This window comes from Acanthochromis polyacanthus, chromosome 5 (genome assembly GCF_021347895.1).
Source record: "Acanthochromis polyacanthus isolate Apoly-LR-REF ecotype Palm Island chromosome 5, KAUST_Apoly_ChrSc, whole genome shotgun sequence".
In the NCBI taxonomy this organism is placed as follows: Eukaryota; Metazoa; Chordata; class Actinopteri; family Pomacentridae; genus Acanthochromis; species Acanthochromis polyacanthus.
In genome coordinates, this window is record NC_067117.1 from 35,178,986 (window position 1) to 35,199,419 (window position 20,434).

Below are 20,434 nucleotides of genomic sequence, written 5' to 3' on the forward strand. Positions count from 1 at the left end.
TCATAAGAGCTCTAAAGGCTCTGCAGACCATCAGCTGCTGCTCAAGCGTTTAGAGATTCACGACAAGATCCGCAGATGAAAAAACATTTTATTCACCTCCATCTGTACAACCAGCTTATTTGCATAGTTTTGTATTTCAAGAATGTTCCTCAATACAAAAGGCAGACAGTGGTCAAAGAGTCATGACTTACAGGTACCAGAACAAGTAAGCGCTAAACCAGAACCCCAAATAAATAAAGCACAAAACAATCACAATGTTCCTCCTTAAATACTAGAAAAGGCTGAATGAGTTGAGCCCTGTAAAAAGTTATTTAATACATCTGGCCACCACTTTGATTTACTGGCTTTACACTGCTTGATTTCTACTATACTGATGAGCAACTAAAACTGAGCTAACTATGTACATCATCTCCATATGACGTTTACACTTGGCGTCCACACATCTGTACAAGACAAAATTGTAAATCTTGATGCCACAGAAGCCTGGAATTATGTCAGACCTCATCTTGCTGCTATATTTAACCACTTACAGAGGAACATTCAGGGGTCAGAGAGGTGAGGCACTGGGTTAGTGGCATGGCTGATGGAAAGCGTGCGATGCCAGGTCAGCTGAGCAGCCAGTAATGCTGTGTGAGTGATTGTCGGAGCATCTCAGGACTGTGAATGACTGCTGAAACTCAGATAGAAGCTTCGGTTGGAAGGCATTATACTGTCAGTAGGTTTGCGCACTTTTTATAGAAGAGAGGCTGTCTGCAGCGGACAGAGTTCCTGGTCTCCAGTGTCCCGACTGTTAGTAGTTTGATGTTTTCACATTTAAGGCTTGATTTTCCACAGCTGGAAATTAAGCAAAGGACAGAAAACTTTTGTCATACATGTTCATAGACATCTCACAGAAGAAAACTAGAAAAGCACTCGGAGAGCGCATACCTCCGCCAGGCCATCTGTCTGTCTGTCTGTTAACAGCATAACTCAAAAAGTCATGGACGGATTGTGTGGGAGACGCCAGTGTTTACAAACAGTGACGTCACGGAGTCACGTGATTACCGCGCTGGTTGGCAAGAGGAACCAGAGGAACAATGGCTGATAACTATCCTTCCGTGAAATTGTCCGATTATGCTCAATCCTTATCACCTGAGGCCCGACAAATATACGTGAGTAAGCTGAGATATCAGGGAAACAGTAAAACCTTGCCAGATCCCTACAATTTGAAGACTGGGTGGGTTGACGATCCTTCATTGTGGCCGGACATTTCCTTCACCGACATTTATTTTTAATTGATTGACACCGCTGGGCAGTTCACCCACCCAAAAATATAAAATTCTGAATTAAAAATAATATATCTTCTGTTAATCTTCAACAAGATGTCAAAGAAACTTCAAGAAGTTGCCGTATTTTTCGTCTGCAGTATGGCTTTTATGTAACAGTTACAGACCCACAGCATTGGTGATCGAAAATAGGACAATTCTAAAAAAACGATCGCTAGACGCATGCAGAAACAAATATGGTTACAAATAGGAGGCTGCTGGCTTAAGGAGATGTTATTGAATGTGCTTCATTCGACTTTAGTATACTTTCATCGCCTAAAAAGCGATCGGTAACACATGACAACACTGAACCAAACCGAAAGTGTAGAGATCGCTTCACGCGAAGGATGCGACACTAAATCAATATCTTTTGGTAAATAAGCTCAAAGTTGGACATACTAAACATGCTAAACTGTTGAATAGTTTACCTGAAGAAAAGTGGGAGCCACAGACACGATCTCTGCTGCTTACTGGGGTACAATTTTTCCTGTTGATGGCTGAAGCCACCGCCATCTTCCCTCTCCTGACATCAGTATTCGGTGAAATTTCAAGCCTGATCCCTTCTCAAAACGCTTCGTACAACCAACAACTACACACGCTATTACCATTGTGGTAAATACATGTGCAATTTCATTCATGAAAAGCGATAACTTTACGTATTTGTTTCAAACCCGATACCGTTCTCGTAGCAAGCCGTTATGTTACTGCCGGTTCTTGCCAACCAGTAGCAGTCTTGTACCACGTGACCACAGCAAATGACGACACGCTGGCGTCTCCCATTGAGTTTCAACAGTTTGTGCAGAAAGCATAACATGCATGTACAGTGTAACAGCACAGTGTTTTGCACGCGGCGCCGCCGCACGCACGTACCGTTGCGCGCGTGTGTGACGGTACCGTACGCGTCGCCGCCGCTTCGTTTCGATTCGCCCGGGAAGCCCGAACCTGCCGCGGGGGATTCGGCCGTCGGCCGGGATCGTTGCAGCGACCTCTGTCTGTCCAATTGAGAGATGGCCTGGCGGCCATCTCTCAATTGTCCTTCGACCTTCAAAAAAAATCCTGGATCCAGACGGTGATCCGGATCACCTCCAAAATCTAATCGATTGTTACTTTTGCTCTTCCGGACATCCTGTAAACATTTGGTGAAAATCCGTCCATGCCTTTTTGAGTTATGCTGTTAACAGACAAACAGACACACACACACATATACACACACACAGGGACAGACAGACAGACAAACAAACTCCGGTGATTACATAACCTCGTGGCAGAGGTAATAACAGGCATGAGAAACAATCCAACATTTGTGGAAACAGCTTATTTACAAGTAAACCTTTTGTACGTTCCAGTGTTCAAAAGCACAGATGCATACAGATCTGAAGAAAACAGATGAACAGAATACACTGCCTGTCCAGAAAAAAAATAAGTCACCACCTGGATTTAACTGAACAAGTAGGTAAGAGCCTTCCATTGGACAATTACGGCAGTGATGAATATGCTTCAGATGCATCAACTGATTTAACCCTAGCTGATGCAGTGAGGAGCCTCTCATTTCTTAAACAACCATGCTGGAAGACATATCCTGTGGTCATAGAAAGAACGTTAATCTGTCTCAGAAGGGTCAAATTATTGCTAGAAAGTGGAAAATTGCATTTATCCTGATGCTGAACTATTTCTCTAAGTATTTAGTGTCTTTTTGAGGGATTGCCATTGTGCAGTATTCAGCAGCTGCTTTAAAACATTTTGAGGTCCTTTTCTCCACACGTTGAAATTTTTTTTTTTAAAGTTTCAATATGCATGTTTCCAGCTTGTCTACCAGATGGCCTCAACTAAGGCAAAAAGGTTTTTAAGTAAACGCTGTAGGCTACTAACAAGCACAACAACTAGAGGGTAATGTGCTGCTATAATTCACATTTAAGTGCCAGTTGGTTAATTCACAACACAGAGAGATTCTTTAACCCTTAGATGCATAAGCAGGTCAAAAATGACCTGGTGAGGTCGTTTTCCTGCAATATCTTTGTAATGAAATGTTGTTATCATTTCATAATCCAGGTATTCCTCAAAAACATGTTTCTGATATCATTCCATTTCAATTTTTAAGGTCCCTTTTATACTTTTATAGAAATTATAATATCTGTAGTACTACCCCAAGCTCTTTATCACCGACAATAATCATACAAGAGGTGATGAGGGACACAAACTTGGAGGGAGGGAAAGTACTAACAGTTACAGGAAAGGAGTGTAAAAATGTCAACAAAATGGTTGCCGACATTCTTCTTTTGCTGTTCTGTGTAATATTCTTTTTCAATTATCAACATGTTCAAAACCTGCTATGAAGTGAAAAACATATTTCAAAGATGAAATCTTTCTTGTGCAGACAAAAATATAACACAAACACAAATGACTATTTTTGACCTAAATGACAAAAATGGCATAAAAACACACTGATTCTTATACGGGCCATTTTTGACTCACTTATGGAAAAATGTAGGCTTCAATTACTTCTGCATCTAAGGGCTGAAAAGGACCCAAAGTGGATCATTTAAGGCCAACATGAGTTGTTGCCCCTGGTAAAGCACCAAAAATCCCTGGATCATGATGTTTCCATGATGCAGCTTGATATTTTGTTTTGTTAAACCCACAAAGAGAAAAATATTGTCTCCCATCTGGGTCGCTTCCATCTATTGTGTTCTGTCTGTCTGTCTGCACCATCTTCACAGAAATCAAATCTGACCATTTTTCATTATTTAGTATGACTCTACTCACTCTGATGTTGAAGCCCAGCAGGTCGCTGACCACAGCAGACACAGCAGACAGGATGACAACTCTGGTGATGTTATAGATCAGAGGGTTCACTGTCAGACCGAGCAGTCTGAATGGTGTATCCAGCTCCTGAAGGAGGTAAGAGCCAATTCAGTGCAATTCATGGAAGCATCAACATATCCTGAGAAAGTGCAAAAACCTGAATTTAATGTGGACAAAAAGATGAGTGGCAAAAGAAGCTCCACTGGGGCATCATGAGAAATTAAAGAATGACATATCACAATACAGTCAAATTTATCTGCACAAAATTATGAAAGGAGGTCTAGAGATCAGAAACTATGCATAATAGGTGACTGAACTGATTAACATTAGATAGTGCCAGCAGAGAGAAGACAGGAAATTAAAGAACAAAGGTCCCAGAGTCACACTCAAACGGAAAACTTTGTGGCTGCTGTTGGAACTTCAAAGCCAATGTGAGCGCTGTTCCTGCATAACTTTAAAGAGCTATTCTCCACACGGCCAGAATAAGGGCGTGCGTCAATACAGCATCTATCTGTGGCAGGTTGCTTCTTCAAAAAAGTGCCGGTGGGAATGACATGAGTTTTGTTTCTATGACAACAATATATCACCACTCTAACTGCTGCTGTTTGATTGACTGACTTGGCCCCTAGCTGTGATTTCTGTCTGACATATCATACAGCTGGAGGCAGACAGACACAGCCAGAACAAGCTTCTCCAACATTTTCTTCATTACCACGGCGACAAGTCCTGCCCATATGATTGGTCATCTGAAAAGCAGCTACAGTGACGACACCAGAGCCTTTCTAGAAAAAACTTAGAGCAGTGATTTTTCTCTGGACAGCTGCATTTAATTCAGCCTTTATTCCAACTCAGAGAAAATGAAATGTTGGCACATATTTAGGAAACTTGGACAATAAAAACATTCAAATCATAAAAATAACATTTAAATTAGAGCATTAAAGTCTTAAAAAATAATGAATTAACTCAAACAAGAACAGTTGGAAGTAAACGACTGTAAAATTAAACACCTGAATTGTCCTGAGGATAAAAATGAGTCAGGCTTTAGATTTTGTTCTCTTCTCAGTGGGAACAATTAAACGCTATGTGGTCACTCTTTCAAAGTCATCATTCATTGTTTTAAGGAGCTTAATGTTATTTAATAAAGTTTTTATTTTCTTAAAATTACATTAAAAACATTCAAGAAGAGGTCTTATATCTTCGACTGAACTAAAATACTTAAAATATAGTGAATATATTTGATTTTACATTTGGAAACACAATAATATGATCGAATACGGCGAGACATTTTCAGATTCAGGTGGAAATCCATGATGTAAATCGTGAGTCAAAATTCATGCTTACCTTCATCAGTTTTGTAGCTAGTTTCAAAACGTTGTTCACAATACTGAGTTCCTCTTTCTTATTGGGCTTTTTCTCCATTTTGAGATACAAATTTATCTGCAACCAAGAACAGTTTTAAACACTGTTAACAGTACAGTGAAGGCCTACTGGCAGCAGCGGATCCACAGGGGGCAAAGGAGGGAGGCAGCTGATGCAGTTCAGCCGACCGAGTATCGTAATGTGAGGTCAGTTTCCTCAGGTGAAGTTTAAACAGCAGCTTCACTCAAAAGTAACATTTGTAATGAATCTAATGTTTGCTAAAGGTGATGATTAAGCAATAAGAATTCATCTAAAGAGTCAAAAGTTTGCTTGTCGCTCGCTTTGATTCTAGTTAACACAAGAACTTGATACACAGTGGTAAAAACGGTCTGTTTGAATCCACAACGTTTAACAGATCGATGTTTCAGGACCGTAAAGTTACATCGATTATTTTTATTTTATTAGCTTAGCAGTATTATAAAATCCAGTTACTCTCACACAGGGCAGATCTCACTCTCAGGCCTTTTCTCATGCTAAATTTTCCTCTTTGAGAATTTTGAAAATTGAACACAACAACCTCTCTTTAAAGAGGAATGGTCATATCATTTGTGGACTGTAAAGGACTTTTAATGTACTCAAGGTTTTGTTTAAGCTAATCAAGTTTTACCTGCTGTTTCATATTTTGTTTTACTTTTGCTTTTTAAGAGCTGTAGTTTTGTTTTGTTTGAACACTGGTGTTGTTTATGCTTTCTGCATTTCCTGCATTTAGAACACCTGGGTCGTGTGTTGAAACATTGCATTTTTTTTTTATTTTTTGTGGATTTTTGTTGAATCTAATTACATTTACACTATCATTCAAAAGTTTGGGGTCACCCAGGCAATTTCATGCTCTCCATGAAAACACACTTTTATTGATGTGTAAACATAATTGCACAAGGGTTTTCTAATCATCAGTGAGCCTTTCAACACCATTAGCTAACACAATGTAGCGTTAGAACACAGGAGTGATGGTTGCTGGAAATGTTCCTCTGTACCCCTATGGAGATATTCCATTAAAAACCAGCTGTTTCCAACTGGAATAGTCATTTACCACATTAACAATGTCTAGACTGGATTTCTGATTCATTTAATGTTATCTTCATTGAAAAAAAACAACTTTTTTTTCCAAAACTAACGACATTTCTAAGTGACCCCAAACTTCTGAATGGCAGTTTATGGGGCTTACCACATACCATCCTCCCATGCCACCCTGCCAAGGCCTCTTGCTACCCCTTTGCCACCCCATGTAAAGATTTCTGGATCCGCCACTGCCTACTGGTACATTTAAACCTGCCTTAAATGATATTAACAATGAGTCAGCTGAAGGTGATCCTCACAAGGCTGAACCCACTGAGAAATAACTTGCATCCCTGTATGTTTTGCAGACAAGGGGCCTTACCTGCTCAGTGAGCAGCACTGACGAGTTGCTGTATTTGCAGTTGGTCTCTGAGCCCAGCGTTGCCAGCCGCAACAGAAAGAGCATGAGGGAGGAGCACCACACCATGAGCTCCCAGTTTGTCATAGACTCTAGGAATGTCTCGTGGCTGTGCAGGAGCTGAGTTAAAGCAGAAGCAATAGTGCTTACATTAGCAGTTTCCAGCACTTTGTTGTTGTGGAAATGAGATTTTCTTAGCATCCAACAGATCATATCAAATACTGTCTATCTGAGCTTTATGGCTCATCTTCCATCAGGTAATATGATTACATGCTTATATGCTTTGTAGCTGTCTGCTTGTTTGTTTTCCTTGCCAGACTTGCACTATTTGCAAAACACTATCAAATCAATGATCTCTAAACAAAGCAGATGTGCTGCTGCACATATGACTGACCTGGGCACAAATGCTGAACGAAATGGAAAGTGCTAAAAGGAAGATAGTGGAGACGATGACATCAACGGAGCGCTGCGGCCCTCGTCTCTGCAATAAAACAAGCGAGTCATGACACACCACTACAAACAAAGGTGAGTCCATGAGAACCCTCTAGTGGTGAAGCAATGTACAAGAATAATATAAAACAACAAGGGAGTGTTAAAGCAGGAAAATACAGACCCTGAGAAAAGAGCGCAGTGAAAGCCACATCTTTATGTTCTGCACTTTTTTCAGCCTGAAATGAGGGACCTCAGATTTCTTGGCCTTGCGAGCAGAAGTGAGGTGGCTGAAGTACTTGGCAAATAAGAGTCTCTGTTGTGGAAAGATGGATACACACCGTAAGTAGCGACAAGTACTTTAGCTGAACTGAAGGTGACAGACAGGCGAGTAATGCTTAGTAAGCAGACATCACAACTGCACACTGCTAGTAGGCAGCACAACAACAACCAGCCATGGGTGAATGGATGGATGAGTGCCAGAGAACTGCACATTATTGGGATTAATGTATTTGAAGCCGACAATAATGATGAATAAACAATCATTAGTGAAAGCTGTTTAGATACACAGCTGTATAATGCATCCTACGTATAGTATTTTCCTTTTGTTCCTGATGCAGCTAATGATATTTTAAAAGCAAATTAATGTACCAATTATTGTTTTTTTCTATAAAATTACTTCTTGTGTCTGACCAATTGTTCAAAACAAGGTATTCAGTTTAAAATAAATGTAAAACAGAAAAAAACATCACATCCTTCCACTGTTTGCCAGCTTGTCTGCAAAGCATTAGATAGATAATCAAAACAGCTGAAGATCAGTTGTCTAATTGACTGAGTTATCACTTCAACTTAACACTCACCTGTTTGTAGGTTCTCTCGGCCACACACATCATGAAGAAGAACAGTCCTGTGAGGCAGACCCTTTGCACCGTTGTGATGAGGAAGAAGGCGTATGTCTGGGCATCACATGGCCCCACCGCCATCTCTGCCAGCTCTGAAAGCGACAGAGAGCCCAGGCTCGACATGTCCAGACGCTGAGCCAAACGGAAGGCAAAAGGAAGCAGCGCCAGGGTGGCAGTCATGAGCCCACCGAGCACAAGGTAGCCCATACCCTGCTCCACTAACTTTACCTGGGAAAAACAAGCAACACCAGAACGAGAGGCATCAAGAGGGTCGTCTGTCGTACTGCCACATATTTATATTGATGAAAACTACACACTTTCACATCTTTGCATTAAATGAAGACAGACTGAGTGCCCAGGTAGCTCAACTGGTTGAGTGGGTGAACCATTAACAGGAGCTATAGTCCCCGATACAGCGGCCCGGGTTCGATTCCAGCTCATGGCCCTTTGCTGTGGATGTTCTCCCTATTACCCTGCCTGTCTCTCAATTAATCTGGCTAATAAAGCCAAAAAAAACTGGGACAGACTGTGAATGTTTCTGTAAACGATTAGTTATGCTCAGCACCTACATTGTTGACAGACTAAGAATAATACATTTTGGCATCATAATCACGCAAATTTTGACCTGTAATGTTTGTCTGTCACTTTATTTCTTCCAGTAGCTGGAAAACACTCTACAGCAGCGGTCTCCAACTTTTCTTTGCACCACAGACCGGATTCAAGCAAGAAAATTTTCTATGGACTGGCCATTATGCACATAACAAACAAGAAAGGCACTTGCATAAGACAGAGTAGTACTCCGCCAAGGCTGCTCAGTAGTCGTATCATTTCCCACGGATGAAATCTTTAATAAAAAAATTACCTTGCACTGAGCACAGGCGTGTGTTATGCATGTGTACGTTATGTACGGATACTGAATCGTGTGACCTAAATATGTGGCGGGTAGCGGGAACTGATGGGTCTTGGAAACACCCCCATAATTTAATCAATTGTTCCTTGTACAATTTCCAATGGATAAGTCCTGATAAATCCACAATGATCGATTTGTAGTTGGATGGCAATAATGTGATCGTCAGAAGGCAGCTGACGTATTGCTCACTTGTAGTCATAGTTGCAGTGACACTGGCTGCTATCTTGCAATACATAAATCTTGAACAAATCCGTGGATCCAGACTATAAGCCGCATCACTGCCAAAATCTAATTACTTGGTCAGTGTGTCATTTCTGATCTTCCCTGCAAATTTCATCCAAATCCGTTAGTCTGTTTTTGAGTAATGTTGCTAACAGACAGACAGACAGACAGACAGACAGACAGACAGACTACGATCGTTACATAACTCTGCCGTGTTCCTTGGTGGTGTAACAATGATGTTTTTTTATGTTTTGTTTAGTTTTTTTTTTACAAGAGCCCTAAATAAATATTATTGCAAAAATTTTTTTAATTAATTTTGGCAGATTGATGGCTTCATTAAACATCAAGTGCGGGAAACAAGCATAGAGGGAAGCGACAGGAAGACGATCTAATCATTTTTCAAAATAAAACACTCTGCAGATTCCGCCAGAAATAATAATATAAAATAAACCTTTTTCATTCTCTCTGTGTGGCCCGGTACCGGTCAACTGCCCGGTGGTTGGGGACAGCTGTTCTACAGCACTGCACAGCTACAGTTGCAACTATGCGCAGACCCTTCCCTTTTCAAATGTCTACCATGCTAGACAAGCTGTTTAGGATTCACGATTTGTTTTTATCCAGTTTATTGACACCGATATAAAGAAGTAAATGTGTACCCGTGTGAGGATGATGCCGCTGATCTCTAACACTGACATGTCAGCTTTCTTACACTCGCCCTGCTCCCATATGATGGCACTGACACGGTCCTTGGATGGGTGACAAGCTTGTAGCCAAGACAGCTGGTTCTAAAATGACACACAGCAGATAAACATCCTGTTTACAATGCGTGCAAATGTGGTGTGTAATTCTGCTATGGCCTCTTACAGAAAAGTGATGTAAATGTCACAGCGTACATGAAGCACTACACTCAACAAAAATATAAACGCAATACTTGTTTTTGCTCCCATTTTTATGAGATGAACTCAAAGATCTAAAACTTTTTCCACATACACAATATCACCATTTCTCTCAAGTATTGTTCACAAATCTGTCTAAATCTGTGATAGTGAGCACTTCTCCTTTGCTGAGATAATCCATCCCACCTCACAGGTGTGCCATATCAAGATGCTGATTAGACACCATGATTGGGCAGTCTAAGGCACACCTGTGCACTAATCATGGTGTCTAATCAGAATCTTGATATGGCCCACCTGTGAGGTGGGATGGATTATCTCAGCAAAGGAGAAGTGCTCACTATCACAGATTTAGACAGATTTGTGAACAATATTTGAGAGAAATGGTGATATTGTGTCTGTGGAAAAAATTTTAGATATTTGAGTTCATCTCATAAAAAATGGGAGCAAAAACAAAAGTGTTGCGTTTATATTTTTGAGTGTACATGGGTTCTCTGACTTACAGAGACTGCTGATAACTTTATAGATTAAATACTGCAACATTTAACATGAATGAGATGCACCAACATGCACTACCGTTCAAAAGGTTGGGGTCAATTAGAAATGTCCTTATTTTCGAAAGAAAAGCATTTTTTTCAATGAAGATAACATTAAATTAATCAGAAATACAGTCTAGACATTGTTCATGTGGTAAATGACTATTCTAGCTGGAAACGGCTGATTTTTAATGGAATATCTCCATAGGGGTACAGAGGAACATTTCCAGCAACCATCACTTGTGTTCTAATGCTACATTGTGTTAACTAATGGTGTTGAAAGGCTGATTGATGATTAGAAAACCCTTGTGCAATTATGTTTACACATCAATAAAAGTGTGAGTTTTCATGGAAAACATGAAATTGCCTGGGTGACCCCAAACTTCTGAACGGTAGTGTATAAACTAGAAGCTACAAAACTAGTTGAAGAACATTTTTTGTGCGTCTTACTCCAGTGATTCCTTGCTGTAGGCTTTCATCATCACTGCTCAGAGTGGCGTTTTGAGGGAGGCCCATGCCAGCGTACCTCCCATTCCCCTCACTGTCACTGCTTCCAGTGGAGCCAGAATCAGAACCCTGGAGAAGCTCCTCCCACATCGTATCATCGGTGTCAGAGGCAGGACGAGAGCCAACATTTGGCCGGAGTCGCTCCAGCTCACGTGGCTTCACCTTCAAGGAAGCTCCACTCCCTTCCTGCCCTCAAAACAAACAGAATATAATGTTTTGTATAACATGATAAACTAACAATTTCTCTCTATATAGGAAACATAATTTATGGGTTATTCCAGAATTGGAGGACATTTAGGCTTCAAAATTTTTGAAAATAAACCTTCTCTTCTACAATTTTCTGCTACATATTCATCAGTAATAAGTAATAGACTATCAAAAGCTCAGCTTACACATCAGTAGTACCATTTTTACTCCATATTGTATTTGTTGTTTGCTAACCCTACTCTAATCACACTAACAGGGTTGCTAATCCATGCTAATGTTAGCTTTTTCTCAGCAGCAGAAGCTAGATATTTAGCTAGCTGTTACTGCTGATCAAGAGGACACACTTACTGATGGAAAACAGTAAAGAAAAAGTAAAAGGAATTTATGTTATCCTGATAATATGCATGACAGGGTTGTATGAGATAGAGGGAGACATTCAATCAATGCTGATAATGTGATCAAAATATGAAAAACAGAAGAGAGAACATAGCTTTACTCTACCCATTCTTTTGGAAAACTGGTTGACGATGTTTATTCCAGCGTATTGTGTGATTCACTGTTTTCTTCTTCTACCAGGGTTGTTGTGGGACACACGTTAGGGAGACTTATTTGATATTGTAAAAATACTTTCGACCATTCTTTTCTCCTACTTTTTAAGATTTGGTCTTTGTGTAAATAAATTTACACAAAAACTGCATGCTTTAGTATTTTGTATATGGATTATTTGAAATTTAATGGGTGCGATGTAAAATGTCTGCCAATTCTGGAATGACCCTTAAACAAGTACATATCAAATCACCTTTCTTTATGAAAGAAAAACTCAATGTTTAAAAAGTGTCTGTCTGTACCTAAACTTTCATCTTTACAACATCTTTCACTGGATGCTTGTTGGGCATTAAAAATCTGTCTTGCCTCTGTAATAATGAGGTTTACCTGAGGTCTCAGTGTAGGTTTGGGGCTATTCTTTAGATGTCTCTTCCTAAGAGAAGACACCGGTGGTGTGGCTGTTGGCAAATCTGTATCAGAGTGTCTCTCCTGATTGGGTGGCGGTCGAATTACTTCCACTGGTTGAACCCCTTCCTCTTCTTCACTGGAGAGCTCATCAGATGCCCCAAATCCTGATTTTCTTTTGTTCTGTGAGAGAATCTAAAGAAACACGCACATCTTAAAAGTCTGTTCCTGAAACATAAATAACATTGACAAAATTGGATTACTCTAGCTTAACTCTCTGAGCCCTAAAAAAATACTAAATTCAACCATAAAATGTAAAAAACAATCATCTTATTTTCAACTTTCCAACAGTAATTAAACTATTCATGAGTGGCCCAACATTCCAGCAGAAACTGGAACCAAACCTAAGTTTGAAATAGTCAAATTTCAATAAAACCACTTTACTCTACATGTCATTTAGAAACGAACCTACAATAACTTGTTTGCACCAGATTATGTAAAAACAAAACAAAGAACATGTAGTCATGAGTGACTCAGCTGCAACCTCCCATCATGACAAAAATTCTGGGATTTTTTAGGTGAACTGGGCTAAAGTGCAGACTGTGTTTAGCAAATTATCTGTTTGTAGAGTCACTATGTTTTCCAGTATTTTTTAAGTTTAAATGAAACATTGTGATTCATGATTTACTATAACTGTTATACTGCACAAAAGACATTTGTAATTTCTCTGTACTTCTGCCTATAGATGTGTTACTTTAATAGAGGTGCAGGACTTCATCTTGCAGTAAAAAATGAACACACTGTGTATAAAAGTGCGGCTGGTGCAAAAATCCGACCAGACTGCTTTAGGTTGAGAGGGATGAAAAACGCTTCCTTCACAAATTGCATTTTAATTTTAGCTACTGAAGGTTGATGCATTTTTTAAATTACTAATCAATTTAATGACATGGTTTGCGAACCTTTTTCCAAAAGTTGAATGAAAATGTAAATATTTTTCAAAAATACAAAGTAATGAATTACAAATTTACACAAATGCATGACGACAGAAGCATTAGCGATAAACAAAATAAGGGCCACATTTAAAGTTATATAGAAAAGTACCTTATTAAAAAGACCATCTGGAAGTCTAACTCCAATGCAACATAGCTGGCGTAAATACTACATTAACAAAAGCTCTTAAACTTACTATGTTAGTGTCAACTATCTGGCAGCAATAGACAAATTCAGGTAAAAAATAAAGCCATTACTACAGACAGAGCACATAAAACGCTTGTGAAGGAAATAAAGATCAGTTTGGCAGCTACACAAGTCAGTTCACAGATTTTTTTGTATTCTGAAAATTGCTTGTAGAGCGGAGAATGAGATTTTGACTCTTCCATTCACCACATCTCACTGACACATTTGTTGACTGCAAGGATTGACAACGGAGATGAGTGACAGTACCCTCCTCTCCTCATTTCTGTATAATCGCTGGCTTTCTTCAAACTGCCAGGGCCCATGCAGCTCCGTGTCCCCGCTGTCATTCTTTTCTTCTGATTTTTTCAGCCCTCTGCCCTTCCTTGGCCTGAAGGAGACAAAATGAAAATAAGAGTTAAAGAAAAAAAAAAGATTATAGATTCAGCAGACATTGCCTCTAAACAGTGTTCCCAATACATCCAAATATATATGTATGTATGTATAAACACACACAGATATATACACACACACACATACATTATACTACATGACAATATACTATATTACATTATATTATGCATTGTGTAAAATATGCCGATGGCCTAGGCTAATTGTTTACAGTGAAACTCAACAGGTGCTCTGCAGATTTACACATAACTGCTTAAAATAAACAATGAATAGATATAAATTACATATATTTATATCTATCATTTATAAGTGGCTGTCTGGATTGATGACTCCCTCACGTTCAAGCCACGTGTGGAGAATATTGTGAAGAAGCTAAGGCTAAAACCAGGATTTTATTTTTGAAACAAGTTGTTTTTTTCCTTTGTCTTTTTATGTCAAAAAGTGTCTTATCACTGTGACTTTCTTGTCAGTGTTGGATTATGGCGACCTTTTGTACAAAAATGCTTCTGCTTAATGTCTTCTGATGGTTGACGCTGAGTACCATGCTTCTCTCTATGGGATTTCTTTTGGGTAAATAAAGGTTAATAATAAGAAAAATAAATTCATTGTCCTTAAAATGAAAACAAGCTTAGATTTAATGTTTGCAGTAACAAATGGGTTTTTAATGGATCAGGACATCAGGACCTACTTTTATTAACAGTAGTCAGAACCATATCATCCATATTGTATCGGATGTGTGATGAATTTGCAGGATCACAGTTAATACACGTGTTACACAAGCACCTAAATCCTGTCAGTTAAGCTATTGACATGTTGAGGCTGATTTCAGTTTTCCTGGTGATTTAAGGTGCAGTTGGTACAAACTGTGTTCAGGAAAGAAAAGCTTAAGAAAAGAAAAGTTCAATGTTTCCAGTCCTTTGTGACTCGAAACAAACTCATAAAAAAACTAATTTGCAAAGTACTTTGTGTTTTTATGACCAGTGGCAATCAGGTATTACCATGCCATAAGCTGCATTTAAGTAGTTTTTAGATGGTGATTCTGATATAGACTTCTTATTTCAATTATGAATGTATTTAATATAAATGTTGCACATACACTACCGTTCAAAAGTTTGGGGTCACTCAGAAACGTCCTTATTTTCAAAAGAAAAGCAGCTTTTTCAATGAAGGTTAAATTAATCAGAAATACAGTCTAGACATTGTTAATGTGGTAAATGACTATTCTCGCTGGAAATAGATGAATTTTAATAGAATATCTCATACAGGTACAGAGGAACATTTCCAGCACTCCTGTGTTCTAATGCTACATTGTGTTAGCTAATGGTGTTGAAAGACTAATTGATGATTAGAAAACCTATTTCTGTTTGCACATGAATAAAAGTGTGAGTTTTCATGGAAAGTCATGAAACTGTCTGTGTGACCCCAAACATTTGAACAGCAGTGTATATACACCTACTTTGTAAATCAGTGGATTAAAATGAGTGACAGCCTCTGAGAGTCTGAACTGCCGGGCATAGGTAGGAGTCCATGAGAAGTCTTTGGATCTATCTATGTCCTTTAGGCGCTTTATGCATGAGCCAAGAGGTGAGAGTGTGTTAGTGTAAGCAAATAAGTATGCAGTGCCTAACAATGAGAAAACCACCTCCTTCTGCGCGCTGGGCTGGCGGTGCTGCTGGCAGCTGGACTGCCTGAGGGCCACCGGCTGGACTCGGTCGACACAATCTGGCAGTGCACGGTGCCCAGCAGCAGCATCAGACACATGGGTCCAAACACCTCGCTGGCACTCGCCCCAGGGACCTCCAAGTACAGCACCACCGCTGCCACTAAGGGCAGCAAAACATTTGGCAACAGCAAACAAAACAGTCTCTTAGGGGAGAAATTATAACAGAATTCATGCTTACTAATGAGGTCTCTTCTGTGCTGTTCAGGTGTGACGAGTAACAAGTTTATCGTTGCACATAAATGAATATAAGCTGTAATAAAGCTGCAGGAATGGATTTGAGTCTAATTGCAAGAAGTCATTGGAGCTTTAATGGTTTCTTCAGTAAAAGAAGAAAAATGAGCAGAGCTGAAATATTTTGTAACAATGAATGTCAAGACAACACAGCATATGAGTCAGGATAAAATGTGAAACATGTTACTTGAACTGTGGTTCACGGCGTTTAATTAGTTACAGTAAAATATTTAAATTTAAGTCAGTCCTGTGAAAGTGAAACCTTCAGCCACAGCATGAACGAAACCAGGATTAGAAATGGTGAGCTAACCTTGCATGAAGTAGAGCATGAGGATACATGAGGAGATGGACTTGGAGGTCACCTGGATCCACCACTGGAAGAAGAACGGAAACAGCAGCACTCGGACCAGGCCCTTTCGAGTCAGAGCTGTCCATGGACTCTCTGGTTTGGCTTTGCTAAATGTGGATCCTGACGGGACAAAAGACATTCAGCTTCACAGAAATCATCATGAATAGATCCCTGAAGATCGACTCCACTGCACACTAGTCATTCATTGTAAATGGTGGAGCAAGACAAAAATAAATGGGATTTAACAGAGGTATACACATTACAACACACTAAACTGGGAGACAAATAGAGAATTGCACCAATATTTATGTAGCAACTCTTTGGTATATTTGTTTAATGCATGATTTAACATGCACTTATTTGGTTGTTCTTGTATTGGAAGATGATAAATGCTGCAAATAAGCCTCTAAAAACTGAAATAGATGGATAACTACTCATAGTCATTCATTCTCACCTCTTACTAAGTCAACATCGATAAGGTCTGGCTTGATGTGACCTGTCTTCTTTGGTTTGCTGTCCAAACCCTAGATGAATGGCAGGGGATACATCAGTTTAGCGCTAATTTGCTAGATAAATGCACATTACAAATATTTATTTCTGAAGGGTGTTACATTTAGATCCGCCTTCTCCAGAGATTTCTCCCAGACTTGTTGATCGTAGGCCCCGATCTGCAACAAAAACAAAACTCTGCTAAAATTTCACGTTCAAACAAAACACTCCAGTGGATATAGACAATATGTATGTATCGATGTGTTCAAATGTGATTTTCCATTTGTAACATTCACTATAAGTACTCCCAACCATTCATCCATTATTTATACACCGCTTAAATCTTTGTAGGGTCATGGGCTGGAGTCTGTCCAAGCTGAGTTAGGGTGAAGGCAGGGGACACAGTGGCAGGTCACCAGTTTATAACAGGGCAACATAAAGAGACAGACAACCATGCACACTCACATTCACACCTACAGACAATTTAGAATGACCAATTAACCTCAGCATGTTTTTGGACTGTGGGAGGAAGTCAGAGAACCCGGAGAAAACCCACGCATGCACTGGAAGAACATGAAAATGCCATGCAGAAAGATCCCAGGACCTTGCAGCTGTGAGGCGACAGTACTAACCACTGTATCAACTGAAAATTTACCCAGTTAAATGTTAAAATGTTCTTCAGTAATATTTGCATGTTTGGGCTCATGCTTAATAAATTACTTGAATCAAAAACAGACTTTTTGATCTCTTTCTTTGTGGACTGAGGGTACAGAGAAGCAAAGGTGATGTCTTCATTAACACTGAGGTTTACCAATGCAAAACTGGGTAATTGGATACATTTATAAATGGATGTGAAACAATGACATTTTCAAATACTGTAACTTGAGAGTCTCATCTGTACCACAATCAGACATTTCAAAAACAAATCCACATCAACTATTGGAAGCAAAACTTGGGACTTGGTAGTGAAGCATTCAGCAGCAGAAAACACCTTCTTTTGAGCTCCACTGCTTTTCAAACATGCCAACACATGTCACATCAAATCTTATTGTCACACAATGCAAATGAGATTAACTGTGCCTGAACTCATACAACGAACTGGAAAATTACTGCAATGCTCCTGACAGTAATTTGCGGCAGGCTTAGAAAATATTTCACAAATGTTTCGACGGATGGTAGTCTGTTGACGAGGTGTTTTCTAACTTTAATTTGTCCAAACAAACTTAAATAGTACCACAAAAAAAATAAGATAATTATCATAATAATATCTATATTTGGCTGCACGGTGGCTTGGTGGTTAAAACAGTCGCCTTGCAGCTAGAAAGTCCCCGGAAGGCATCCCTGACTTCCCGGGATCTTTCTGCAAGGAGTTTGCATGATTTCCCTGAGCATGTGTGGGTTTTCTCCGGGTATTCCAGCTTCTTCCCACAGTTCAAAAACATGCAGACATTAATTGGTAACTCTAAATTGTCCGTAGGTGTGTATACGAGTGTGATTGTTTGTCTGTAGATGTAGCCCTGTGACAGACTGGTGACCTGCCTTCACCCTAAGTCAGCTGGAATAGGCTCCAGCCCCTCCGACGACTCTAATGAGGATGAAGTGATGTATAGATGATGGATGGATGGATGTATATCTATATCTTAACATTTTAGATTATATTTGATGGCTTTCAAAGTAAACCAATCATAAGTTATGGTTTCTATTTTGTAATATGTGTATCCAAGGATAACAGGTGAAAATTACTCTAACTCTGCTCTGGCTTTTCCACGAGCAGAAAATTGTCAAATAAAATAAAGGAATAAATATGAAGTGGTGTGTGCTGAATTTTATGGATATAAAAATGTGTTGAAAATAAGAGCACCTATTATTCATGTCATTTTCTCATAACGTCCTTCAGTTTTAACCTCAAATCCCTTAACAAATAAATCTCACACATAAAGTTCACAAATATACATCTATATTTTCTGTGCCAGCCCAACAAACACACACGATTACTGAGCACATATAGCTAATTGTCTGGTTTAATTCTTACCTTTTCTTGATACCAGGCTATTCTAGCCATTATCATTAGATACTGGAACCAGTGGACTTGGATCAGGTCATTTCACAGGTCAGAGAGGAGGACTGGGCACAAATCCAGATTTGTTCACTAAACAAAAGAGGAATCACACATGTTGAGACTGTTTCTAAAAGGCAGAACTAAGAGGAATGATCAACAAAACAAACATAGTGTAAAGTTAGCTGTAAATGCTCTGTAGATTAGTTATGAAGCAATCACCTGTTAACATTAAACAAAGTCCATGAGCTAAAGCTTAACTAACTAGCTACTCGACGAAAGACAGTCAAAGTAACTTACCTGGTTTAAACAGCACGGCGGGCTTGGCACAGATTGGAAGAAACATTTAGTGACCATCACAAACTGTTCGTTAAACACTTGGTCATGAATTTCAGGGCGTCACAGCGTCTCGTTGCCAAGTGAAGCTAACTGCTAGCTACGCATGCTGCTAGCTTTACCTCTTTTGCTACGTTTGGACGCAAATAAAAACCTGTAAATGTTACATTTTAACTAAAGTTCTCCTTCTGAACCTATGGCTTTTCACAGATAGGTTTATCTGAGCCTTTCTGTACTTTTTTGCTCATTCTTCCGCTTTCCTTTTCCGGGGTTTGTTATGTTTGGGTAGTGGAGAGATATATCCTGAGTTTTGTCTCTCAGGCGAAATTTGTCGCCTTTTAGGCTGCCTTCAAATCTCTTTCACCCAGGTGTTGTTTTCAGACAGCCAACCACCAGCATCTTCTGAAATTTATAATGAACATTTTTTGATAGAAATGTTAATATACACATTTAACTGACGAAACTTGCGCACAGGCAGAATAAAGTTCTGTCTGACAAACGATACTGAGGACAAAAAATACCCGAAATTAGTAACCACATTTCAGCCAATCGGAGAGCAGAGATTGAGCAAGTACATCAGACATAATAATAATGGTTAGGGATTTAATTTCAGCATTGATTAGAGATTTCTTTGTCTATTTATCATTTTTCAAATAAAAAGGAGTAGCCAGGATTTCAGAAGGACTGAGGTCAATCTGTAAAATCTTATTTTTCCACATATTAATCATTTAATTTATTAAATATATATCCAGGTATTATCAGTGCTTTTCAAAGCCTTTCTCACAATGCCAGCAATATAATTCTAATATAGTTTTGATATTCATTTCTGATCAAATGACAATCCGATTTAAGGATTTTGACTTGGCTCAAACAATAATTGAGCCTAAAACATTTTCCTGATCATAACTCTGAATGTTACAGGGTACAAAGAGCTAACCAGTGAACAGATGCTTATGTTAAATTGTATAATATAAACTCAAATCCTGCACATTAAAATCTCTAAATTCCTAGAAACAACGCTGGGAACTTTGCTGTCCTTAATGCCATCTCCAGCCCTGTTCAAATTGCTTTTGTATGAGCTCCAATCCCAAAACCCATTGATAATGAGTTTAAAGCAGCAAATCCTCTCAATTTATAAGCTGGGTCAATAGGATGTTGCGAGAATACATT

General features: G+C 39.2%; 1 protein-coding gene across 1 annotated transcript; it reads right to left on the reverse strand.

Moving 5' to 3' along the window:
* Positions 1-70: 70 nt before the first annotated feature.
* On the reverse strand, positions 71-19,558 carry phtf1 (putative homeodomain transcription factor 1). The gene is made up of 17 exons (XM_022191189.2): positions 19,229-19,558; positions 18,905-19,021; positions 16,995-17,051; positions 16,838-16,907; positions 16,345-16,503; positions 15,723-15,903; positions 13,940-14,060; positions 12,479-12,691; positions 11,282-11,524; positions 10,059-10,187; positions 8,229-8,498; positions 7,553-7,684; positions 7,334-7,420; positions 6,904-7,059; positions 5,448-5,543; positions 4,068-4,193; positions 71-834 (listed from the first exon to the last, which is right to left on the reverse strand). Exons 2-17 carry the CDS (start codon positions 18,938-18,940, stop codon positions 814-816), a joined length of 2,097 nt encoding a protein of 698 aa, XP_022046881.1. The 5' UTR covers positions 18,941-19,021; positions 19,229-19,558; the 3' UTR covers positions 71-813.
* Between the last annotated feature and the right edge of the window lie 876 nt (positions 19,559-20,434).

Excerpts from the sequence above, each read along its gene's own strand:
- phtf1 (XM_022191189.2), bottom strand. The coding sequence starts at position 18,940 with ATGATAATGGCTAGAATAGCCTGGTATCAAGAAAAG. Across the intron at positions 7,685-8,228 it reads CCGAGAGAACCTACAAACAG|AGACTCTTATTTGCCAAGTA; the intron begins GTGAGTGTTAAG and ends TTTCCACAACAG. Across the intron at positions 835-4,067 it reads TGCTGGGCTTCAACATCAGA|CTGTGGAAAATCAAGCCTTA; the intron begins GTGAGTAGAGTC and ends CTTAATTTCCAG.